Source organism: Gracilinanus agilis, chromosome 5, assembly GCF_016433145.1.
Source record: "Gracilinanus agilis isolate LMUSP501 chromosome 5, AgileGrace, whole genome shotgun sequence".
Taxonomy (NCBI): Eukaryota; Metazoa; Chordata; class Mammalia; order Didelphimorphia; family Didelphidae; genus Gracilinanus; species Gracilinanus agilis.
The window spans coordinates 214239018-214266654 of NC_058134.1; the positions used below are offsets into that span (position 1 = coordinate 214239018).

General features: G+C 36.4%; 1 protein-coding gene across 2 annotated transcripts in view; it reads left to right on the forward strand.

Moving 5' to 3' along the window:
- The first annotated feature begins 10205 nt into the window (after positions 1–10205).
- Positions 10206–27637, forward strand: part of GXYLT1 (glucoside xylosyltransferase 1) — a 53946-nt gene continuing 36514 nt past the window's right edge. Inside the window, exons 1-2 of one of the 2 annotated variants that reach the window (XM_044679961.1) lie at positions 10206–10441; positions 20871–20966. In XM_044679961.1, coding sequence (XP_044535896.1) covers positions 10206–10441; positions 20871–20966 — 332 coding nt within the window. The remainder of the gene's footprint in view (positions 10442–20870; positions 20967–27637) is intronic. The other variant, XM_044679962.1, reaches the window with a different exon arrangement.

Genomic DNA, 27637 nt, shown 5'->3' on the forward strand with positions numbered 1-27637 from the left:
GAACTCACCCATAAAATGGAAGCAAATAGCAGAGTGGATTAGAAAGCAAAATCCTACCTTATGTTGTCTATAAGAAACACACATGAGTAATGGACTTCTGTACCAGCAGCAATACAATGACCCAGGACAATTTTGAGGGATTTATGGTAAAGAACACTACCCCCATTCAGAGGAAGGACTGCAGGAGAGGAAACATATAAGAAAAACAACTGCTTGAACGCATGGGTCAGGGTGGACATGATTGAGGATGTGGACTCGAAACTACCACACCAACAATTTGGAAATAGGTCTTGATCAAGGACACATGACAAAACCAGTGGAAATGTGCATCGGCCATGGGTGGGGGGAGTGCGGGGGGTGAAGGGGAAAGTAGGAGCATGAATCATGTAACTATGTTAAAAATGAATATTAATAAATGTTTAAATAAAAAAAAAGAAACACACATGAGACAGGCAGACATACATATAGTAAAAATAAAAGGCTGGAGCAAAATCTATTGGGCTTCAACTGAACAAAAAGAAGGCAGGAGTTGCAATTATGATATCTGACAAAGCCAAAGTAAAAATAGATAGGGTTAAAAAGAGATGGGGAAGGTAATTATATCCTGATAAAAGGCAGTACAGACCAGTGATGGGCAAACTATGGCCCACGGGTCAGATGTGGCCCCCTGAAATGTTCTATCTGGCCCCACAACATTATTCCTAATCTGACAAATACAATGAATAGGATACAATGCAATGAAACTTCAAAAGACTTGCCTTAGAAACAGACTGACAGATGAGCACTTCCTTTACTTTGGCCCCCCTCTTTAAAAAGTTTGGCCATCACTGGTATAGACAATGAAGGAATGTCAATACTCAATATGTATGCACCAAATGGTATAGCATCCAAATTCCTACAGGAGAAGCTAGTGGAGTTCAAGGATGAAATAGATAGTAAAACTATACTAGTGGGAGACCTAAACCTTCCCCTATCAGATCTAGATGAATCAAACCAAAAAATAAATAAGAAAGAGGTAAGAGAGGTGAATGAAATCCTAGAAAAATTAGAGGTAACAGATATGTGGAGAAAAATAAATAGGGACAAAAAGGAATACACTTTCTTTTCGGCAGCACACGGTACATTCACAAAGATTAACTATGTATTAGGGCATAGAAACATGGCAAACAAATGCAAAAAAGCAGAAATAATAAATGCAACCTTTTCAGATCATAATGCAATAAAAATAATAATTAGTAAGGGTACAAGGATAGGCAAATAAAAAATTAATTAGAAATTAAATAATATGATTCTCCAAAATCAGTTAAAGAACCAATCATAGAAACAATTAATAATTTCATTGAAAAGAATGACAATTGTGAGACATCCCACCAAACTATGTGGGATGCAGCCAAAGCAGTACTCAGGGGGAAATTTATATCCTTGAGTGCATATATTAACAAATTAGGGAGGGCAAAGATCAATGAATTGGGCATGCAAATTGAAAAACTAGAAAGCGAACAAATTAAAAATCCCCAGATGAAAACTAAATTAGAGATCATAAAAATGAAAGGAGAAATTAATAAAATCAAAAATAAAAGAACAATTGAATTAATAAATAAGACTAGAAGCTGGTACTTTGAAAAAAACAAATAAAATTGACAAATTACTGGCCAATCTAATAAAAAAAAGAAAGAAGAAAACCATATTGACAGTATCAAATATGAAAAGGGAGACTTCCCCTCTAATGAAGAGGAAATTAAGACAATCATTAAAAAATATTGTGCCCAATTATATGGCAATAAATATAACAATCTAGGTGATATGAATGAATATTTACAAAAATATAAATTGCCTAGATTAACAGCAGAAGAAATAGACTTAAATAATCCCATATCAGAAAAAGAAATTGAACTAGCCATCAAAGAACTCCTAAGAAAAAATCCCCAGGACCAGATGGATTCACAAGTGAATTCTATCAAACCTTCAAAGAACAACTAATCCCAATATTATACAAACTATTTGACACAATAAGCAAAGAAAGAGTTCTACCAAATTTCTTTTATGACACAAATATGGTACCGATCCCAAAGCCAGGTAAAACAAAAACAGAGAAAGAAAACTACAGACCAATCTCCTTAATGAACATAGATGCAAAAATCTTAAATAGAATACTAGCAAAGAGACTCCAGCAAGTGATCAAGAGGGTTATTCATCATGATCAGTTGGGATTTATACCAGGAATGCAAGGATGGTTTAACATTAGGAAAACCATCCACATAATTGACCATATCAACAAGCAAACCAACAAAAGCCACATGATTATCTCAATAGATGCTGAAAAAGCCTTTGAAAAAATACAACACCCATTCCTATTGAAAACACTAGAAAGTATAGCAATAGAAGGGCCTTTCGAAAAAAAGAATAAACAATATATATCTTAAACCATCAACAAGCATCATCTGCAATGGGGATAAATTAGAAGCCTTCCCAATAAGATCAGGTGTGAAACAAGGATGCCCATTATCACCTCTATTATTTAACATTGTACTAGAAATACTAGCAGTAGCAATTAGAGAAGAAAAAAGAAATTGAAGCAATTAAAATAGGCAATGAGGAGACCAACCTATCACTCTTTTCAGATGATATGATGGTCTACCTAAAAAATCCTAGAGAATCAACTAAAAAGTTAGTGGAAATAATCAACAACTTTAGCAAAGTAGCATGATACAAAATAAACCTACATAAGTCATCAGCATTTCTATACATTTCCAACACATCTCAGCAGCAAGAGTTAGAAAGAGAAATGCCATTTAAAGTCACCCTAAACAATATAAAATACTTAGGAATCTATCTGCCAAGACGTACACAGGAATTATACAAACACAATTACAAAACACCTTCCACACAATTAAAACTAGATCTAAACAATTGGAAAAACATTAATTGCTCATGGGTAGAATGAGCTATATAATATAGGATTTTTAACCTTGCCACCTAACATGATAAAAATGACCATCCTACCCAAATTAATCTATTTATTTAGTGCCATACCTATCAAACTACCAAGAAACTTTTTTACTGAATTAGAAAAAACTGTAACAAAGTTCATTTGGAAGAACAAGACATCAAGAATATCAAGGGAAATAATGAGAAAAATGTGAAGGAAGGTGGCTTAGCAGTACCAGATCTTAAACTGTCCTATAAAGCAGTGGTCATCAAAACAATATGGTATTGGCTAAGAGACAGAAAGGAGGATCAGTGGAATAGGCTTGGGTTAAGTGACCTCAGCAAGACAGTCTATGATAAACCCAAAGAGCCCAGCTTTGGGGGCAAAAATCCACTATTTAACAAAAACTGCTGGGAAAATTGGAAAACAGTATGGGAGAAATTGGGTCTAGATCAATATCTCACACCCTACACCAAGATAAATTCAGAATGGGTGAATGTCATGAATATAAAGAAGGAAACTATAAGCAAATTAGGCAAACACAGAATAGTATACTTGTCAGATCTCTGGGAAAGGAAAGAATTTTAAACCAAGCAAGAGTTAGAAAAAATTACAAAATGTAAAATAAATAATTTTGATTACATTAAATTAAAAAGGTTTTGTACAAACAAAACCAATGCAACCAAAATTAGAAGGGAATCAACAAATTGAGAAAAAATCTTTATAACAAAAAACTCTGACAAAGGTCTAATTACTCAAATATATAAGGAGCTAAAGCAATTGTACAAAAAATCAAGCCATTCCCCAATTGATAAATGGGCAAGAGACATGAATAGGCACTTTTCAGTTAAAGAAATCAAAACTATCAATAAGCACATGAAAAAGTGTTCTAATCTCTTATAATTAGAGAAATGCAAATCAAAACAACTCTGAGGTACCACCTCACACCTAGCAGATTAGCTAACATTACTGCAAAGGAAAGTAATAAATGTTGGAGGGAATGTGGCAAAATTGGGACACTAATACATTGCTGGTGGAGTTGTGATTTGATCCAACCATTCTGGATGGCAATTTGGAACTATGCCCAAAGGGCACTAAAAGACAGTCTGCCCTTTGATCCAGCCATACCATGAGATCATAGGGAAAAAGTCATGTACAAAAATATTTATAGCCGCACTCTTTGTAGTGGCAAAAACCTGGAAAAGGAGAGTATGCCCTTCAATTGGAGAATGGCTGAACAAATTGTGGTATATGCTGGTGATAGAATACTATTGTGCTCAAAGGAATAATGAACTGGAGGAATTCCATGGGAACTGCAAAGACCTCCAGGAATTGATGCAGAGTGAAAAAAACAAAACCAGGAGAACATTATTCCCAGAGACTGATACACAAAATCGAATGTAATAGACTTTTTTACTAGCAGCAATGCAATGATCCAGAACAATTCTGAGGGACTCATGAGAAAGAATGCTATCCACATTCAGAGAAAGAACTGTGGGAGTAGAAACACAGAAGAAAAACAACTGCTTGAACACATAGGATGATGGGGATATGATTTGGGATGTGGACTAAACGACCACCCCAGTGCTACTATCAATAATATGGAAATAGGTCTTGATCAATGATACATGTAAAATCCAGTGGAAATGCACATCAGCTGTGGGGGCGGGGGTAGGTTTGTAGAGAAGGGGAAAGAAAATGAATCATGTAACCATGGAAAAATTTTCTAAGAAGTAAAAATGAATAAAATAAAATGACTGTTAAAAAAAAAGAAATGATGGTGATCAGAAAACCTCGAGTGGTTGTCAGAAATTTACAACATTAAGCACAGAAATACTAGGGAATGTTAGAGGCCTAGACTGGGATCTCCAAGATCCTTGGCACTCTATATTGAGACAAAGGAGGGCTCTAATGAGCCAGCACTGTAACTCAAAACTGAACCTCTGGGACGAAGTCAGTTTAGGAACCCAGAGGACCCAAGGAGAGACCAAAGTACAGCAGGGAGTAGTGCCTCCTAAAACCCAAGTCCATGCTGAGTAAGATCAAAGTTTCAAAAATCATTGTAGATATAGAGATCCCCCCAAAAGCAGTTTAGAGACTCAAAAGAAACAATAGATTTTCCAATAGAACTTACATTAATACCTAGAAGAAATAAAGCAAGAAGTTAAAAAAAGTCCTGGAAGAAAGAATTGAAGGAAATTAAAGAGCTTAGAACAGAAAGTAGTAAATCTTACCTAAGTAACATTTCCTGAAAACTAGAATAGACCAAATAGAAACTGATGACTCCATAAGACAGAAAGAAGTACTAGAAGAAAATAAAAGAAAATGTAAGCTATCTGATAGAAAAAAATGGCTGGAAAACAGATCAAGGAGAGAGAATTTAAAAATTATCTCTTAAGAATGGAACTCCCTGAAGGTCATGGTTTTTTTTTTAAAGTTGACATTTTAATGAAGTTAAAACTGTCTATAATCTATTAGAACTAGAGTGTAAAGTAAAGATAGACTCTATCCAACTCTGAAATTCCAAGAAAAATCCCCAGGCATACCATAAAAAAATCCTGAGCTCCCAAGTAATCCCAAGCTCCCAAATCAAAGAAAAAATATTGCAAACATCCAACAAGAAATTTAAGTATCAAGTAAAGAGTCAGGATCACACAAGACTTGGCAGCTTCTATCTCAAGTGAAATGAGATTTTTAGTATATATATTCCAAAACGTAAATGATATATAAACCTAAAACAAATATAATCCTACAGGGAGAAAAATTGACTTGTGGTAGAACAGAAGACTTTTGAGCATTTCTGATCAAAGTACTTGAGCTAAGTAGGAACTCTAATTAATAAATATAATACCTAAGGGAAACCCAGAAAGGCAAATTTATTTGAGTAAATGGTAGAAACTGTATGATAATATATCTGCTAATATTTTAATAGGGGGAGAAGAAACAGGTGTATCCCTTCAGAATATTAATGCTAGTGATAGTTACATATAAAAAAACCTGGATTACTGTGGGACTGATTATATTCTGAGGTTTTTCTAAGAAAGAAAAGGGAGTAAAAGGAATAAAGTGGTATAGAAAGGAGGAAAAGGGGGTTGAATTAGCTATTTATCATAATTGGGGCGATATGTTGAGCACACATACATAGAAAAGAAATAGATAAAATTCAATAGAGAAATAAACACGGTTGTGAGAGGTGTTAAGAGAAAGAAAGGATAATAATGGGGGAATGATAGCTACAACCAAAACAAAGTTTCTGATCTTGAAACAAATATTATAGAGTGCAGGAAGGGGGAGGGAAGGACAACTGGGGAATGTCTGAACTAACTGTAGTATAGAAATATAATGAAATATTTGCATGCCATAAGAAATGACAAATGACAAATTTCAGAAAATCCTGGGCAGTATGAACTAACATAAAATGAATGATCCAAGAGAACAATTTACATCAAACTTTGATTCACTAAACAGTGCTGAGTATACAAATAAATAAAAAAAAGAAATGAAGTCCTTGTCCTCAAGGAGTTTATAATCTAATGGGGGAAGATGTTCTTGTTTATCTTTCCTTTCTAAAGTGGAACAACAACATCATGGGTGATATCTTGACTTGTGCATTAATTGGATTTTAGTATGGCAGAGTTGTGCCAAGCTGTCAGCTTCACTCTCCTTCAGAGTCATTAAACTACAGTGGCCAGCCAAAAGTCAGGACAACCAGCAATGGTCTGGAATGCAATTGCTGACCTTTGCATCTTTTAATGTTTGATCAAGTTCTAAGTGCTCCACAGTACCTGCTTAGGCTGCCTTCACAGCCATTGGAACAAATTGTTCTCATCTGCTCATTCCTCTGGGGGAAGTCTTCATATGCTTAAGCTAGACATCCCCCAAATTCACCTACAGGTTTAAGGTCTGTCAGTAACCCCCAACCTAGTTTAGCCTATCTGCTGAGATGATTTTACAGTGTATGCCACAGCTTCTTGGAGTCACAGGTGAGAGTTGGAACTAGCACATCTGGTGTGAGGGCTTTCTGAGCCCTTTTCAGAGCTGTGCATCAGCTGGGGGAAGATAATACATAAAAGGAACTCTCAAAGTTTGGAGGGGGAAAGGAGAGACACTAGTGGGTATGATGTTCTGTGGAATGAAACCAAGCAGAGGTGCTGATGGAAAATGGAGAGTTACCTGGAAAGTTCAGATCCAAGCCCATTATAAAGGAAGGCTTTGGGCGGGGCCTACTGCCCTACCTTCCAGCCCTTCTACTGGATGGGTAGGGAGATGAAGGAGTTGGGAAGATGTTGAGAATAAAAAACTGAATCGGTCTGTATGGTGATGAGATTTCAGGTGTTTAGCTTATCCCTAGGTGAGGTATGATGTTCTGTGGAGTTGAAACCAAGCTGTGGTGCTGATGGAAAATGGAGTTTTTCTAAAAAAAAAAAAAAAAAATTGGAAAGACCTAAGAATTCTGACTAGTGCAAATACAATGTCTCCAAGAAGAGTTATGATGAAGCATTTTACTTATGTCCTGACAAAGAAAGACAAAAGGTTTTGAAAGAGACATTCAGTTTTGGACATGACCTCTGTGTAAATTTGTTTTGCTTGACTATGATTGTTAAAACGCTGTTTATTTTCTCTTGTTTTTTGATAGGAAGAATTTAAGAGGGAAAAGGAGGTGAACAATGGTGATGTCAAAGAAAAGAGGGCCATTTACATTTTTAAAATGCACAGAGGGGAAGGAAGTTGGCAGGACAATTTGGGGAGTATATAAATAAAATTTATTATATACTTTTTGAAAGAAGCAGGTAGTATGTGGTGAAGATTCATGATTTTGTGTGTAGTCCTTTGTTATGCTCCTCTGGTTTTATGGAAATTTTCAGTTCAAAAAAATTTATTTTAAAAGAAAGGGAATTGTGCTGCATATCTTAGAGATGAAGGAAAACAGATTTCTCTCTGCCTTTTCTCTTGCCCCCATCAGCCTTGGCTTTCTTACAAAGGAGTTACTCACTTAGCATGCTCAGCAAAGGAGGTGTCCAGCAGAGGCACTTTACCTGGGGTAGAGGGTGGGGGGCACAACTAGCTATAAGATGAAATTAGATAGAGAAGGGCCCATAGGGTCCCAGAGGTTTTATCTTTACCACACAGGTAGAAAATTCAGCACTAATCTGATAGAGAACTAACTAAAGCTGAAGATAACAGCTTAATTTTGTTTCACTTATTAACCTTTGGTCAAAGTCAGATGTTCTGAGCTAATCTAACTAAAAGAATCACACAAATGACCCTTGCTGCCATAAAATTAAACCATACAATTGTTGCTTGATCCAATTAATTCCCACACCACTTTGTGTATGTCTGTGTATGCTATGTATAGTTGTGAGACTATATCCCAGATTTATACAGAGGGGAGAGTGTCCTGTAGCTACTTCTATGCCATCTCTGTAAATGCCTTTACTTTGGGAGGTAGCTAGGTAGCTCAGTGGATTGAGAGCCAGGCTTGGAAATGGGAGGTCTTGGGTTCAAATGTGGCCTCATCATTTTCTGGCTTTGAGACCCTGGGCAAGTCACTTAACTCTCATTGCCTAGACCAGTGGTTCCCAAATTTTTTTGGCCTACCGCCCCCTTTCCAGAAAAAATATTACTTAGCACCTCCTGGAAATTAATTTTTTTTTAATTTTAATAGCAATTAATAGGAAAGATATATGTATTAACGTTTCTCCCTTTTTCGTAAAATATAGTAAAGAAAGGTGTAAATTACAAACATTGAATTTTGAAATTATGAAACTATTTATTGAACTCAGAATAGAATGTAATACAAAAAAAGTTTAAAAATTCAAAACCATCTTAATGAGAAGGATGAATCTGGTGTACTGCTACCAATTTAGCAATCCTCGGCTCTATTTTGGTCAGCAGTAATCTTAAATCACTACAATTCACTATTTGCAAGTGGTTTCTTTTTTTTTGTTAATAAATTGGTTACTGCACTGAATCCACATTCCAAAATGCACCTGTGGCCATCACCGCTTCTCCTGGATCGCTGCAGCACCCACCAGGGGGCGGTGGCGCCCACTTTGGGAATCACTGGCCTAGACCTTACCACTCTTCTGCCTTAGAACCAATGAACAGTATTGAATCTAGAATGGAAGGTAAGGGTTTTGTTGTTTGTTTTTTAAAACCTTTGCTTTGAATTTGATTGTTTATTTGAGGTAAAAGCATTAGTGGGAACTTCTCACTTAGAGTTGAATAGTGCAAAACGACACTGCTCATTGAGTCCAAGGTGGTCATCCTCCTATCCAACTTGCCACCATGAGAGGGTGCTACTTTTATATAGTGTCAACCTGGAAAAGCACTGAACCACCAAAGCAGTTATAAAAGAACACATCTTTAATCAGGACGAGGCAAAAAATGTTCTTATGGTCGGCCAACACACCCTCACTACACAGAGCCACCCAAGCTCTGAGACTCTGGGGGGATTTGGACACCAAGAATGGGAATTTCCACTAATGAACTTGGGAATCTTATGAAAGGAGGGTCAACTGATTTCATAAAAGCTTGGAGAAGAGGTTGTAGCAGGAGCTGGAAGAAGCTTAGATACAATTAGAGAAACTAAGAAGACAAAAAGCATACTTAAGACTTGACTACATCCACCTATCCAAGGTACTCAATGGGTACTGAGTCTGGGCCAAGAGTCAGGCAGGGAGTTTCTTGAAGGCAAGTTCTCATGCGGCAAGAGTAAATTTGGGGTTTCATGAAACAAAGTTTGTCAATAGAAATCGAAGTGAGTCTGTCTATGCTTTCAGATATATAGACACGAAAAAGGAGCTTACAGCTCTTTCCCTAGAATCTTTTGGCAGCTCCAGGTTCTAACCCGGTCAGTTATAATGGAGCAGCTTTAATGCTACCCCTCCCCAAAGCTTTGGGCATTGTCTACAAGAAGAAACCAGCGCCAGCAAAGCCTAGACTCTCCTCTCAAGCAGCTCACGTTTGCTACGTAACCTCCACCATCTTCGGAGGGTCGCCCATATCCGAGGAGCAGGGGGATCCTGCAGCAGCCACAGAAGTAGTATCACAGGCGCTCTCGGAGGGAGCGGGGAGGAGTGGGGGAAGGGTCGGAGACAGTGAAACCGGAAAAGGATTTAGGAGGAAGGAAGGAAGGAAGGAAGGAAGGAAGGAAGGAAGGAGAGGAAGGGGGCGGGGCTTGATGCCGCGTATGCGTACTGGGGTCTGGCTGTGGTTTGTCAGCGCCCCGGCGGCGTCTGGCCGCCGCAGTAGAAGCAGCTCCAGCTGGCTGCGAATGGAGAGAGACATGCGGCGTTACCTGCGGGTGTTAGTTCTCTGTCTGGGCTGTGGCTTCTGTTCGTTGCTTTACGCCCTGAACCAGCTCGTGGTGTCCCTGGACGAAGAAGAGACCGGCGGTGGCGGGAAGCTGAAGGCCGCGGCGGTGGCTTCCTGGATCACTGTTAGCGGACGCATAGCCGAGAACGGGGCGCGAAGCGTAGGCCCCAAGGATCATCCTGGCTGGTCCGACAGGTAGGCTGCTCTCTTCTTAGTACCGAGGAGATCTGAGTGGGGCACCGCCTCTGAGTGAGGCTGGATTGCTGGAAGCTCTACGTCCGCGCCTCTCTTATCCCTGTAGCCTCCAGCCTACCAGCGCGGGGTTGCTGCCGCCTCTTCACTCACGCAGCGCCGAGCACAGCCTCAGGTCCGTGGCCAGGCCTTGTGACCAGACCTCGGTGCCGCAAACGCAGCTCCCGTTTGTAGTTGATTTTAGCGTGTGTCATCCAATTGAAAGGGATCGAGGGGAAGTAGTTTTCTGTCCTGTCTAGGGTAAAAACCTTCCCAGTGCAATGGAAACATTGAAACACTAGAGGCTCTTTCTCAAATAAATTTACTGAAAGGGATTCCCACATTTTTTTAATGTAAAGATTTTCTAGTTTAGGCCTCTGTTACCTTACTGGTAATTTTGCTCAGTCTGAAGGCTCACACCTTTTTTTGGTGGTGGCATTGCAGCCCTTGATTGTAATTTTCTCTATTTAAAAACAAAAAATCCCCACCGGTTTCCAAAATAATCCACACAGCCATGGAATCCCACCTGTGATTTTTTGAAAAATAGTATTTTAAATATAGGTTGTGTTTTGTCATATTTATAATTAACCTGAGTTTTTGGGAAACTTTTTAAAGACAAAATAATCACCTATACCATAGTATAAAAATGAACCAGTGCTTATCCAGAAAGAATTTAGGTAAATCATATATTGATTGCTCTTGAGTGATAGAGAGCTTTCCTAGGTAGGGAGGAAAGTTTAAGGTCTGCATGAAGAAGCTAGGTAGTTCTTTTCTTTGTAGTCTGGCGAATTCCTAAGACTCCTGATATCTTTGTGCTTCTAAGTGCAAAAATAATATGTAAAATTAAAGAAATTAATTTTAGATGTGTAGTATATAGATCTTTAATGATCCTTTGTGCAGATCTGAATTTTACAAGAAATGAGAAGTGGAAGTCGTATAAATTTTATAATTTTATTTGGATTGCAAAAGAAATTAGACTTATGGTTGTAGAATGATAAAGAAATACTAAAATAGAAAATAATGTTGCAGGACAGTTTGGTAGCAAAATAACCTCCAATATTTGCCACTTTGTCTTGGGCTAATAATTCAGTTTACAGTGCATACATGCTGCCAGTTAATTTTATTAGAATTTTTTTAATGTTTGAAATGTAAAAGAAAAGTTCCTGTAGTATTTGAACCCCAGATTTAGTTTATTGAACTGTTACTGAAATCTTTAGTTGGTATGTAAAAATAGCACTTTTTTCCTTTTAAACCCATACCTTCTGTCTTAGAATTGATATGTTCCAAAGCAAAAGAGTGGTAAGGCCTAGGCGTGTGATGGCGAGCCTATGACACACATGCCAAAAAGGCCACATAGAACCTTTTCTGCACACCTGCAGTGCCCACCAGAGTTCTTTACTAGAAAGTCAGAGGGACTCTGGGTGGAGCTGTTCCCTTCCCCCTCTTCATGCGCCTAAGGACATTCCTCACTTCACCTGCTGCTCTGCCCAGCAACCCAATGGGAGAGCTTCCTTCCTCCCCTGTTTAGCTTGAGGTGCTGGGGGGGAGCAAGGGAGGACTCACATGCTGTGTGAGAGTGCAGTGCAGACGGTGGCCTATTGAGTCTGTGGTGAAGGTGATTCCCATACTGGAGTTGGAGAGAAGCTAGTTTTGAGGAGAGCAGAACTCACAGCATGGCACATAGCTAGAGAGGAGCAGAGACCTTGGGTCACTCTCCTTCCCTTCTCTACACGTGCCTCTCAACACCTGCCCCTCTGCCCAACAGCCCAGTGGAGCACATCCTCCCTCCCCATCTGGGGTAAGAGGAGAGCTGGAGGTGAGTTGGGGGGGGGGGAGGGAGGTGGCAGGGCCCAGCACTCCATCTCTAAAAGGTTTGCCATCACTTGTCTAGGCAATTGGGGTTAAATTAAAGCTTGCCTTGGGTCACACAGCTAAGAAGTGTCAGAGGCCAGATTTGAACCCGGGACCTCCCATGTCTAGGCCTGTGCTCTCAATCCATTGAGCCACCTAGTTACTCCCAAGAGTAGTACTATTACAAAGAGTAGAGTCACTAGTTTAGCTTTTATTGTAAATTAAAGTACATTGGTTTAGGGCAGTGTTGGCGAATGTTTTTGAGTTTGCATGCCCAAACTGCAACTTAAAGCTGCCTGTGAACTTCTCTGAATTACTCCAGAGAGAGGAAGTACTTGCTTTGGGCAGCTGGACAGAGGGGCAGGGCCTGCAAAAATTGACCTCAGGCACTGGGAAGAGAATGGAGAAGCTTCACCCCATACCCCTCCAGTGCTGGCCCAGCACCAGCACCAATACTTTGCTGGTTTAGGGCTTTTAGATCTTCTAGATAGGCCTGATAGAATTTGGTTAAGAATGTATTCCTTAAATTTGAAATTCCAACAATTGTGAATGAATTCTTTCAGAAAAGGGGGAGGTATCTGAAAAGACAGCTGTTGCTACTTATTGGAAATGCTCTGACAAACTTGGATTTTTTTGTTGAATTTTTTTTATTTCTTATTTTTGTTACCCTCATTTTTCACTATATCCATCTCTTCAACTTCCAGAGAGTAATTCTTTATAACAAAGAATAAAAAGAGAGATGGAGAAAAAAGGGCATTTGAACAATACTAATCAACAGAACACTTCAACCAAGACTGACAGTATATGTAGTATTCCACATCCATAGTACTTCATCTTGTTCTCATTTTCAGGTTTTTTGGGGGGGGAAAGGGGGACAGCAAACATGGTCATTATAACTATATATAGAATCATAGACTTTTAGATTTAAAAGGGACTACAGAGGCCATCTAGTCCAACTCACAAAAGGAATCCCCACTATTAATTATATAACAAGTGGTGGTCCAACCTCAAATCTAATATATGTATCCATGTAATATGTTGGATTTTGATTTTCTTTCTATTTATGTTGTCAGTGTTTTCCTGGTTATTCTTACTTCATTTTGTTTTGATTCATAGAATTCTTCTATACCTCCCTATCTTCTTCCTACTCAGTTTCATTTTATTTTTAAATTTTATTAACAGATTTTATTTCTAGGCATCTTAGCCCCTCCTCCCCCCACACACAACAGAAGACATCATTCAGCAAGCATCTGTATATATAGATTGTGTCTTTTATGTTTCCTTTTTTCATTTCATTCACTGGAAGTGAACAATCTCTACTTTTGTCATATACAGAGTTACTATAATATTTTACCACTTTTTGTTCTATATCTGTTCTGTTCCACTGATCTAGCTTTCTATTTCTTAGTTAATACCAAATAGTTTTGATAATTACTATTTTATAATACAGTTTAAAATCCAGTACTGCTAGATCTCCTTCCTTTACATTTTTTCATTAATTCTTTTCCTATTCCTGATCTTTTGTTCTTCCAAATGATTTTTTTAGTGCAGTAAGATAATTTTTTTGGTAATTTGATTAGAATGACATTGAATAAGTAGATTAGTTTAGGTAGGATTGTCATTTTAATTATATTGTCCTGCCCATCAATGAGCAAGTAATATTTTTCCAGTTATTACAATCTGATTTGATTTGTGTAAAAAAGTGTTTTATAATTACGTTCATGTAGTTCCTGGGTTTGTTTTGGTACCTGTAGGATTGTCATTTTAATTATATTGCCTGTAAAAAAGAGTGGGGCACCAGGAATGTAAATGTGTCCTAATGGTTTGTGGATACACACACTGGGTTGAATGAGAGACAGGATCAGCCAATATAGGGAGACTAAGAATCAAGAATGGCAGTTAGCCCAACTGTCACTCTGCTCACTCTAGGCTGGGGTCTTTGGAACCAGTAGGCAAGGTAAAGGTTTTTAACAGTTTTAATTATGATTAACTAATAAAGGTGGGATAGGGGATTCTACACTTAAGAACCTAAAGGGCAAAACCACAGGGCAAGGGGAGGACTACTCTACCCTAATTCTAATTGACCTAGGCCAGGCAGGGCTCAAAGGAGCAGTGCTGGAGTCTCTGGGAAGGCTGCTTTCAAATCTGGTTCCAGCCAGGTTTGACCAGTACAGTTAAAGGGCCTGAGGGTGGCTTTGAGGGTTCTCACCGTAATCCAAAGATGATCACAGGATGCGAAAAGCCAAGGTGGTCCAAGGTACCCAAGTAGAGAGAGTGTGCTTGAGATGCTGTCCACCAGATCCCAAACCCCTCCTCCACTTGGTGCAGCTCTGCAGGTCTTGTCCACTTGCTGAAAGCCACCACCACTCAGGATCCAGGGAATCAGGATGCAGGGTGTCCTTAACTCTGAGATCTCCCAGGGCTAGCAACAGTTTGTGCCCACCACTAATGGAGTCTCTCTCAGAGCACAAGCCCTACTTCCTGCTCCTTCATTCCATCTTGGAATCCTCCAGCCCTTCATGCTAGGTCCATATAATAAACTATATGTAACTAATACTAAATGATCTTCCTCACAACATGATTTTTTTAGTGCAATAAGATAATTTTTTGGTAATTTGATTAGAATGACATTGAATAAGTAGATTAGTTTAGGTAGGATTGTCATTTTAATTATATTGCCCTGCCCATCAATGAACAAGTAATATTTTTCCAGTTATTATAATCTGATTTGATTTGTGTAAAAAAGTGTTTTATAATTACGTTCATGTAGTTCCTGGGTTTGTTTTGGTACTTGTACTCCCAGATATTCTGTTCTCTCTGGGTGTTTTAATTAGAGTATGTATTTTTTAATTCTTCTTGCAGAACTTTGTTAGTAATATCTATAAAGGCTGATGATTTATGTGGGCTTATTTTATGTTCTGCTACTTTCATAAAATTCATAGTTTGGGCTAACTTTCTAGGTGACTCTCTAGGATTCTCCACATGGTATTGTTAAGGTGAAAATTAATGGTTGGACAATAATTTTATGAAATTATGTGGTTGCCAATATTTATTATATCTTGAGTCAGAAATTTATTTACAAATCTTTACAAAATGGAGAGCAAACAATAAAGCAGAGAAATGTGAAGAGATTAGAGAGGTTATCTATCCTATCAACCTAAATGTTTTGCTCTGAGTCTCCTTAATCCAGGTAGAGATTGATTAGCTCTCAACCAGGAAGGCTAGTCTCTTAGGAAACTAGGAAGGGAGTCAGCCTTTCACTCACGAAACAAAGTAATCCAGGAGTCAGTCTAAATAGAAGCTGAGCTCCAAGCCACAGTTTCCAGCAAAGCTTCTTCGAAAACTATCTCCAGAAAACACTCTTTTCTTCAGACCATCTTCTCAAAGAAAATCTCTCCTCAAACTGAAAGATTTCAGGACTTTTATGGTGACTCCTTTGTCCCTCCCCCTCTTCACAGGGGCCAATCATAGTTTCCAAATTGTCTAGCACTGCCCCATTCTCATCTTCTGGAGGGTTGAATACTCATCAAAAGGGTTCACAGATCCCTGGCTGACTGAATTTCTGAGGGTGTGAACTCTGATAATAGGATTCACAAGTTTGGGACTGAATTAAAAGGGTGGAGCTCTCTAAGTAAGTGGCTTGTGAGTTCTCTAAGTACCTTGCTAGAACACACTAAGTAGGGTGTTCAATCTTTTGTTGATTCAATTCAAAAGTAGACTAGGAGAGATGACAGATGGATACCCAGAATGCTCCACTGATATAGCATTGATTTTGAGAAATCATGGGAGGCAAACAGAACATTGGGCATACTTCCTGCAGTGAACTTTTGGGAGAATGTAGACAAGACTTACATAAAATGGACAGGCATATAGAGTTACAGTCTGCATCTTTGAGTTGACAGATTTTAGTTTTTGTGTTTTGTGTACTATAATTGTTCAGCCATTTCCCTGATTGAATGCCATTTGGTTTGTTTCCAGGTCTTTATTATTGTAAAAAAATTATACAAGTATTTTCTACTCCATGTATGAGTTTAGTGTTTTTGTTGTTTACTTCATTGGGTAACAGTGAGAGTGGGATTTCTGCAAATAGTATAGACACTTTAGTCAACTTTTAACATAATTCTAAATTTCTTTTTTACAACAGTACTATTCCCTCCCTTCCTTCCATTACCTTATGTCTTAGAATCAATATTGGTTCCAAGAATGGTAAGGGTTAGGCAGTGGAGGTGTAACAGTAAAAACTCTGGTCCTTAGAATTTAATGAAGTTTATTAGAATTACTTGGATAGGTAAAAGATGAGAAATTGGTAGAAAGATAAATCTCTAATCTAGCTCTCATGAGGCGAGTTCAGTGTGACCTCCAGCTGCTTCCTCGGCAGGACACCAGAGACAGAGAAAGAGTATACTTCCTTGTTCGCCCCTATTATCCTCTCTACCACATCTGGTTCAAATTCAGTCATGTCTGGTTCAGGTTTAGAGTCACAGGGATGTAGGAATGCAGAAACGCAGGGATGCAGGAACATAAGGACACAGGCAGGGCAACATCCCATGTATGACCCCAGGAGAGGGGTGTAAATTCCCTTCACACAGAGATTTCCAGGGTCACACAGTTGGGAAGTGGCTGAGGCCAAATTTGAACCTATTTTTTAAACCCTTAACTTTCTTAGAATTGATATTAAAGATGGGTTACAGAAAACTATCAACATAATTGACCATATCAATAACAAAGCCAATAGAAAATACATAATCATCTCGAGATATGCAGAAAAAGCTTTTTTTTTACAAAATGTAACACCCATTCCTATGAAAAACACTAGAGAACATTGTAATAAATGGAACATTCCTCAGAATGATAAATAGCATATATCTAAAACTATCAGCAAGCATTATCTTTAATGCATATAAGCCTTCCCACTAAGATCAGGAGTGAAACACAGATGCCCATTATCACCACTACTACTCAGTATTGTACTAGAAATGCTAGCAATAATAGAGAAGAAGAAATGGAAAGAATTAGAATTGGAAATGAGGAAGTAAAGCTATCACTTTTTGCAGATAATATGCTTAGAAAATCCTAGAGAATCAGCAAAAAAAATTATTGAAAAAATTAACTTTTAATAAAGTTGCAGGATATAAAATAAACCCATATAAATCATCAGCATTTCTCTATACTACCAGTAAAGCTCAAGAGATACAGAAATCCCATTTAAAATAACTGTAGACAACATAGAATACTTGGGAATCTTCCTGCCAAGACAAACCCAAGAACTGCATTATGATCACAACTACAAAATATTTTTCACATAAATAAAGTCAAATCTAAACAACTGGAAAAGCATTAACTGCTTGTGGATTGACCTAGCCAATATAATAAAAATGACAATTCTACCTAAATTAATTTACCTATTCAGTGCCATACCAATCAAATTCCCCCAAAACTATTTCATAGAATTAGAAAGAAAAATAATAAAATTCATCTAAAAGGAGGAAGGACAAAAGGGATATCAAGAGAATTAATGGGGGAAAAAACAATCTGAAGGAAGATAATTCCCTGAACCAGATCTTAAACTATATTATAAAGCAGCAGTCCTCAAAACAATCTGGTACTAGCTAAGAAATAGAGTAGTGGATTAATGGAGTAGATGAGAATAGTAACCTAATGTTTGACAAACCCCAGAATCCAAGATTTTTGGAAGAATTCCCTATTTGACAAAAACTGCTGAGCAAAATGGAAAACAGTATGGCAAAAACTAGGCATAGACCAACATCTCCTGCCATATACCAAAGTAAAGTCAAAATGAATACATAATTTAGAAATAAAGGGGGATACCATAAAAAATTATAGAGCACAAAATAATTTACCTAGCAGACCCATGGATAAGTGAAGAATTTATGCCCAAAGACAGAATATTACAAGATAGGGGGCAGCTGGGTAGCTCAGTGGAGTGAGAGTCAGGCCTAGAGACAGGAGGTCCTAGGTTCAAACCTGGCCTCAACCACTTCCCAGCTGTGTGACCCTGGGCAAGTCACTTGACCCCCATTGCCCACCCTTACCAATCTTCCACCTATGAGACAATACACCGAAGTACAAGGGTTTAAAAAAAAAGAATATTACAAGATATAACATAACATTGACTGCATTAAGTTAAAAAGGGTTTGCATAGGCCGAGGGACTTATGAGAAAGAAAACTAGCCACATTCAGAGGAAGAACTGTGGGAGGAGAAACACAGAAGAAAAACAACTGCTTGAATACATGGGCTGATGGGGATATTATTGGGGATGTAGACACTAAATGATAACTCTAGTCCAACTATCAAGAATATGGAATTGGGTCTTGATCAATGATACATGTAAAACCCAGTGGAATTGTGCATTGGATAAGGTTAGGGGATCTTGGGGGAGAGGCAAAGAACATGAAATATGTAACTATGGGAAAATATTCAAAATAAAAATTAAAAAAAAAAAAGACCAAGCAAGAGACAGACAGAAAAAATAAAGGGTTTGCATAAATAAAACCAATGCAACCAAAATTAGAAGGCAAACAATAACCTGGGAAAAAATATTTTCCCCTATTTAAAAAAAAAACCCCACTGTTTGGTATAAAGGGTGGCACACAGAGATGGGGAGGAAGAAGGATATATAAGATATTATGGTGATGTATAAAAATAGAAAACATCAATAAAAATTATTTTTTGAAAGACCATATTTGTATCATGGATGGAATTTGATAAACTCTCTTTTCCTATTTTTGCAAACAGCTTATGAAATATCAAAATTATTATTTTTTTGATACAATCTTCTATTCCAGGCACCTGGTCCCTGAATTTTTTGGGGGTTGGGAGCAGGATGGAGTTTGTTTATTGTTCAATTTATTTTCTGAGATTGGATTATTTGAATTTTTTTTTATAAATCTCTGTATTTTACATTTTTTGTAGCATATCATCTTTTTCATTAAGTTGCCAGTTTTGTTGTCAAATAGGTCAAATAAAAAGGGCTCTTAATAATTTTTTTATTTGTAGTGAATTCTTTATGAAATTTTTAATACTACCTTTTTTAATAAAATAGGTATTTTATTGATTTTAAAAATCAGTTTTGCTTATCCAATTTTTTTGCTTTCAATTTTGTCATTTAGAAAATTTTTTATGTATATGTAAATAAAGTCAGTAGCACTGAGAATACTTCCTTTCGCAATACCATCAGTGCTACTGACTTTATTTGATGCAGTCTGTTTCTGCCTCTCTATTCTATTCCTCTTGACCAGTCTTTGATCATAAAAATAAAATTATTGATACAGGCCTTGAAAGAATCTTCGTGTCCATTAAGTCTGATCCCGAAACTGGCTAAGAGAAGTTAAGTGACTTGCTAGCTTAGTGTTAGCTTAAGTGTCACCCAACCAGTAAATGTCTAAGGCAAGATTCTAATTCATCTTCCTGATTCCAAGACTAGTTCTTTTACCTAGTTTACCACCCCATTGTCTACCAAAGGCATTATAGATTCTTACTCTTTCCTGTGTCTATCACTTCTTTGTCAGCAGCTGGAATACCTGTATCCTAAGTATACTGGAGGCATGGTTGGGTTTTTCTTTTATCAGACTTCTTAAGCTTTCAGAGGTTTTTTTTTTTCCCTTTTCAATATTTTTGGCCTTTTATAAATTGTTCTCTTGGGCCTGCTCACTGCATCAGTTTACACTAGCAAGGATTGTTTGAAATTATCTGTCTCCTTATTTCTTAGGGCTCAATAATATTCCATCATATTCATATTCCACAATTCGTTCAGCCATTTCCCCAATGTTGAAGGGGTTTGCTCATGGGCCAGATTTCTGTGGTAGAATTTTTATATAGTTCTGTTGTTGAAGTCATTTCTTATTGAATTTCTTTCTCTCTTTTTTTAAACCCATACCTTCTATCTTAAAATCAATACTGTGTATTGGTTCCAAAACAGAAGAGTAGTAAGAGCTAGGCAATGGGGTTTAAGTGACTTGCCCAGGGTCACACACTAGGAAATGTCTAAGGCTAGATTTGAACCTAGGACATTCCATCTCTAGGCCTGACTCAAATCATTGAGCTACCCAGCTGCCTCCTCTTATTGAATTTCTTGACTATTATACAATATGGTGCAAATTTCAGATTTCTTCTGGTGCAGGTATGTGGGTGCTGGGGATTGGCTCCCTGTTCTTACAGCCATTTTAACTGACAGTCCAGGTTAATTCTTTTTTAAGTCATAAAACATTAAATTAATGTTAGGAAAAGTATTTTTGATAGAATAAATATTTGATTATATTCTGGTGGTTTTATATGAGAAAATGAACATAAAATGTCAAGTAGTTCTTGACCAGTCTGCTAAATTATATTCAAGACTTCAATCTGTGTTCATTTCTGACTTGGACAAATCATTCTTGAACAATTCCTACTACTACTACCCTAGTTGTCTACCTTTGCCACATTGTCATAAAATAAAAACAATAAATCATTACTAATTAAATTCCCTAAGTAGCAAATGAAAATATTTTTATAGGACTTACATTTCTGTCTTATTTTGTTAGGTATAATAAGGATCTTTCTCTCTCTTATTGGAATCCCTATTGGATGCTGCCCTCTGATGTTTGTGGAATGGACTGCTTTTGGGAAGCCACTTTTAGGTAGGAACTTATTATTTAAGTAATAGCCCAGGGTAGGTAAGAGCAAATAATAAAAACCAGGGTTAAAGAAGGGAATTGCTCTGATAGTCATTCCTCCCCTACCCCCAGGAACTTAACTTTTTCTTTGAAGTAGTTAATCATTTTTCTGTTTTATCTCTGTTCTCTTTCTTCTTTACTTTGCTCTTTAAATTGGACAAATATTTGATTCCTATTATGTGTAAAACATGCTAAGTACTGGGTTTATATTCTTGTAACAGACATAGCTTATTAAAATTCTCATTGTTGTTTAATTAATGTCTTTTATTGTCTATCATGAACAAAATATTCTTCTAAATTCTCTTTCAAATGATACAAGAAAGACAAACCAATTTAGGAATTTATCATCTTAGATGACACAGATGTGAAACATGTGATCATATAAAAATATAAATCATTAATTTCTCCAGTTAGTAAATTAACATTTACTATAAATATAACATTTATAAAGTGCCAGACACTGTACTAAGTGCTTTATAGTTATTATCTTATTTAGTCTTTGTAACAACCCTGGGAGGTAGGTGCTCTTAGAGTTACCCATTTTAAAGATGAGAAAAGTGAGGCAGATAGGTTAAGTGACTTGCCAGGATCACATAATAGGATTTGAACTCAAGTTTTCTTGAAAGTGTAACTCAAGGTTAGGGTTGAATTCCTGTACTTTTTCAGTACCTGTTCTCTCTTTACTACTTTAAATCTTCCTTGAAAATTAATCATTTGACTGAAATAGTTCTCTCAGGAGACACCATCAACTTCATAAATGGTAAATCTAATCATTTTTTATCCCTACCTTTCTTAATATCTTCAGTTCAGACAGACAGTCAGTGGTGCCTGGAGAGGAATGAAAATGTGACTGGCCTGGACATTGTAAGAATTAAATTTTAATGGTTTGACTAAAATATATGAAGATTATAAATAATAATGGTGGTTGCTGATTCAAGGTAATATTGCTCAAAGTCAAAATGACTTTAATAGCTTTTATTTACAAAAGAGGTAGAAAGGGTGAAAGCAGAGAAATACAAAAGGGTAGAGAAGACATTAGCCTATCTAAATATTGCTCCAGTGCTCAACTCAGCCAGGACTTCTTGTCCTTCAACAGGAAATAAACTCTCTTCAGAAGATAGGAAGGGAAAGCCAGCTATCCACTCACCCAAGTTCCCTCCAAGAGGCAGGTCAAAATGATGACTCAAGCTGAAGGTGACTCCTGAGGGCAACTTTCTTCCTTGAGCCGACCTTCTTCTTGAAACCAACTTCCTTCTTGAAGTCCACTTTTCTAGCCCCAGAAATTCAGGCCCTTTTATAGTGGCTTCTTGTCCCTTTCCCTTTTCACAAGGGCCAATGACAACTTCCAGATTGTCCAGTACTACCCAGGGGTCAGTGTTTGTGGGAACCACTTCTCATCTTCTGGAGAGGTGAATACTCATCAAAAGAGTTCACAGATTCATGACTGACTAAGATGTGAATTCTCATTTCCTGGCTGATTGAGTTGAAAGGGTGGAGAGCTCCTCCACCTCATGCTAAGTAGGGTGTTCAAGCTTTTGTTGATTCAATTCAAAAATAGACAAAGGAGAGTTAATCCTGTCTTCACAATCTAGTGAGGTACTAAGTGGGGTACTTAAGTTATTGTCAACAAGTATTAATTCAAAATAGGCAAAGGAAATAAAAGTTTCCCTTTCACAAGTGTAAACTCAAAGAGAACAAAAAATTCCCTTTTACATTATCCTTAAACTGAGATTCTAGGAGGAACCATCCAAAAGGGATGTTAAGGGCAAACTGAAGAGTCAAGGGGCATTTTCCCAGTAAGGGTTTAGTAAGAATAATGATGATGATTATGACAGGTAACATATTATACTTATTATGTGCCTGGCACTGTGGTAAGTGCTTTGTAATTATTATTTCATTTGATCCTGACAACAACTAGTAGATAGGTGCAATTATTTTTCCTATTTTACAGAAGAAGAAATTGAGTCCAACAGAAGTTAGTGATTTTCCTAGGATCAAATCTGAGGTCATATTTGAACTCAGGTCTTCCTGATTCAGCACCCAGTCCTATCTATTTCACCACCTAGTTACCTGCAAAATAAATAAACAAATAACTACGAGGTATTCAGATGGTTGTGGTGGTGGTGATGGAAGAGGGCAGGTTATAAAGGACTTCTAATGCCAAACAGAAGATTTTATACTTGATTCTGGAGGTTAGTTGCTTCTGGAGCTTTCATTTTGTGGGGGGACCAAGTTGACTTGCCTTCATTCAGTGGTAGTAGTCTCCTTTGTTAACCCTACATATTCCTGTTTTGTCTTTTTGAACTTTAATAACCATAATAATTAACTGTCATCTAACAGTTCTCTGATTGCACTTATCCAGGAATCTTGTGTGATTTTAATATGAACATGATAGACTCCTGGTTTGAGGGCTACATTTTGTTCTCCTGAGTAATTTTTTGTTATTGTTGTTGGGTTTTATGTGGTGTTTTTTTTTTTTGAAAGTCAGTAAACATAATGGGATCTTCTTTTCTCTGTATCTTTCAGACAACTGAGTGATTTTGTTCTGTCTTGGAATTATAGTTTGCAAAAGCCTGCTTGTTCTCATCTTATTTATATTCAAGTTATCCTTGATGCATATATAGATCATTCTTATAGGGCTAGGAAAGGCAAATGGAGGAGTAACTAAAGCTATCCTATTTTTTAAATGTATATATTTTATAGTTTTTCAATTCCATTAAAATATTTTTATTTTTAAAGAGTTCTGAGTTCCATATTTTCCCTCTCTTTTTACTCTCCCCACTCCTTGAGAAGGCAAGCAATTTTATATAGATTATACATGTGTAGTCATACAAAACATAATTTTATATTAGTCATGTTGCAAAAGAAAACAGACCAGAGACTGCTAGGTAGCCCAGATAGGATAGAAAGCCATGCCTGGAGTTGGGAGGATCTGGGTTCAAATCTGGTCTCAGATGCTTCCTAGCTATGCAACCAATTGCAACCAATAATTAGTATCAGTTCTAAGACAGAAGGAACGGGTTTTTTTAAAAAAAGAAAGAAAAACAGACTATAATTTCTTCTTGTGGAGGTGGGGTGAGGTGAGAGGCAAGAGAATTTTACTCAAGTTTTACTTTTGTTCTTTTTATTTCTGCTACTTCAAGTGATTATTAATAAACTTTATAAAATGTAATACTTGGAGTTATTGGATATTAATTTAAATTTTACAAGACCAAAAAATCCCCTCAAAAACTACAGTTAAAAAAATATATACTTCTATCTGCATTCAGACTCAGTTCTTTCTGGAGGCAGTTTTGGATGATTGTATTGCTGAGTATAGCTAAGTCATTCACAAGTGATCATTGTATAGTATTTTTTATTTATTAATTTTTTTATTTTAATAACAAATTTCCATATAAGTTTTCCAAAGTCATATGATCTATATTGCCTCCCTCCTTTCTTTCCTCCTCCCTTCCAAAGCTGATAAGCAACTCAATCTGGGTATACATGTATTCTCACGCCAAACGTTTCCATATTATTCGTTTTTATAAGTGAATAATCTTATAGAACCAAAACCCCAAAACATATACCCAAATAAACAAGTGATAAGTCATATGTTTTTTCTGCATTTATACTCCCAACAGTTCTTCTTCTAAAGGGGAATAACATTATTTTTCATAAGTCCCTCAGATTGTCCTGGGTCATTGTATTGCTGTTAATAGCAAAGTCTATCACATTTGATCTTTCCACAATATTGCACTTACTGTGGATATAATATTTTCCTGGTTCTACTTGTTTCATTCTGCATCCGTTTACATAGGTCTTTCCAGCTTTTTCTGAAACCATCCTGTTCATTATTCCTTATGCCACAACAGTATTCCATCACCATCATATACCACAATTTGTTCAGCCATTCCCTAATCCTGTTAGTTTCCAGTTCTTTGCCACCACAAAAAGAGCAGCTATAAATATTTTTGTACAAACAGGTCCTTTCCTTTTTTTTTTTTTTTTTTATCTCTTTGGAATACAGACCCAGTAGTGGTATTGCTTGGATCCAAAGGTAGACATTCTTTTATAGACCTCTGGGCATAATTCCAAATTGCCCTCCAGAATGGTTGGATCAGTTCACAACTCCACTAGCAATGCATTAGTGTCCCAATTTTGCCACATCCCCTCCAACATTTATCATTTTCCTTTACTGTCATATTGACCAATCTGCTAGGTACCTCAGAGTTGTTTTAATTTGTGTTTTTCTAATCAAGAAGGATTTAGAACATTTTTTCTTGATTATTGATAGCTTTTATTTCTTCATTTGAAAACTGTCTATATGATATCCCTTTGCCATTTATCAGCTAGTGAATGACCAAGAATCCATATAAATTTTATTTAGTTCCTTATCTATTTGAAAAATATGACCTTTATCAGAGAAATTTGTTATAAAAATTTTTTCCAGTTTCTCTTCTAATCTTGGTTGCATTGGTTTTTTAATTTGAGATAATCAAAATTATTCATTTTATATCTTATAATGTTCTCTAGCTCTAGTTTGCTCATAAATTCTTCCCTTCTCCATATATATAACAGGTCAATTATTCTATGTTCTCCTAATTTACTTATATCACTCTTTATGTTTAAATCATATACCCATTTTGACCTTATCTTTGTATTGGGTGTGAGATATTAATCGCAACCTAATTTTTGCCATACTGTTTTTTCATTTTCCTAGCAATTTTTGTCAAATAGTGAGTTCTTATCCCAAAAGCTGGGATCTTTGGGTTTATCAAATACTAGATTGCTGAGGTCATTCCATTTATCCACCCTTCTATTTCTTAGCCAATACCAGATTGCTTTGATGATTACTGCTTTATAGTACAGTTTAAGATCTGATATTGCTAGGCCACCATCCTTCAGTTTTTTTTTTTATTTGTTCCCCTGATATTCTTGATCTTCTGCTCTTCCAGATGAATTTTGTTATTATTTTTCCTAGTTTTATAAAATAGTTTTTTGGTAGTTCTATTGGTATGGCACTTGAATAAGTAAATTAATTTAGGTAGGATTGTCATTTTTATTATATTAGCTCAGCCTATCTAGGAAGTTAATGTTTTTCCAATTGTTTAGATCTAATTCTATTTGTGTGGAAAGTGTTTTGTAATTGTGTTCATATAATTCCTGTGTTTGTCTTGGCAAATAGATTCCCAAGCATTTTATGTTGTGTAGAGTGATTTTAAATGGAGTTTCTCATTCTAACTCATACTGCTAAGTTTTGTTGGAAATATATAGAAATGCTGATGATCTGTGTGGGTTTATTGTGCAACTTTGCTAAAATTATTAATTATTTCAACTAGTTTTTAGTTGATTTTCTAGGATTCTCTAAGCATACTATCATAGCATCTGCAAACTTTAATTCCTTCAATCTTTTTTTTTTAATTGCTAAAGCTAGCTAGCATTTCTAGTACGATATTTACGATATTAAATAATAGTGGTGATAATGGACATCCTTGCTTCACTCCCGATCTTATTGTAGATGATACTTGCTGACATAAATACTAGTTATTGTTTTAAGGAAAGGTCTTTTTATTCCTATGCTTTCTAATATTTTCAGTAGGAATGGGTATTGTATTTTGTCAAAGGCTTTTTCTGCATTGATTGAGATAATCATGTCATTTCTTTTTTTTTTATTGATATGGTCAATTATGCTGACAGTTTTCTTAATATTAAACCAGCCTTACGTTCCTGGTATAAATCCCACCTGGTCACAGTGAATAATCCTTGCGATATATAGAAATATAGTCTCTGCTAGTATTTTTTTGTTTAATTTTTGCATCAGTGTTCACTAAGGAAATTTTTCTGTAATTTTTTTCCCCTATTTTTGGTCCTCCTGGCTTAGGTATCCCTACTATATTTGTGTCATAAAAAGAATTTGATAGGACTCCTTCTTGCTTATTTTGTTAAATAGTTTGTATAGTATTGGGATTAATTGTTCTTTAAATGTTTCATAGAATTCACTTGTGAATCCATCTGGCCCTGGGGATTTTTTCCTGGGGAGCTCATTGATGGCTTGTTTAATTTATTTTTCTGAAATAGGATTATTTAATTTTAATTTTTTAAATTTCAGATTTAATTAATTTTTTTTTCCATGGTTACATGATTCATGTTATCTCCCTCACCTCTTCCCTCCCCACTCCCAACTTCTGGAGTTAACAAGCAATTCTGCTGTGTTATACATATATTATTACGCAAAACCTATTTCCTTATTCATTTTTGTAATCTTTTAAAAACAAAACCCCAAATCATATACCCATATAAACAACTAATAAATCATATATTTTCTTCTGGATTTCTACTCCCACAGTTCTTTCTCTAGATGTGGACAGCAGTCATTCTCATAAGTCCCTTGGGATTGTCCTAGATTGCTGTTAGTAGCAAAATTTATTACATTTGATTGTACCACAATGTTTTATCTACTGTGTATAATTATATATATATATGTATATATATATATATAATATGCAAATTATAAAATATATATGAAACATATAAATATAAAAATATAAAATACAATATAAACTATAAAAACACTCTAAATCATTATTGATTAGAGAAATGAAAATCAAAATAACTGTGAGATATCATCTCACAACTATCAGATTGGCTAAAAT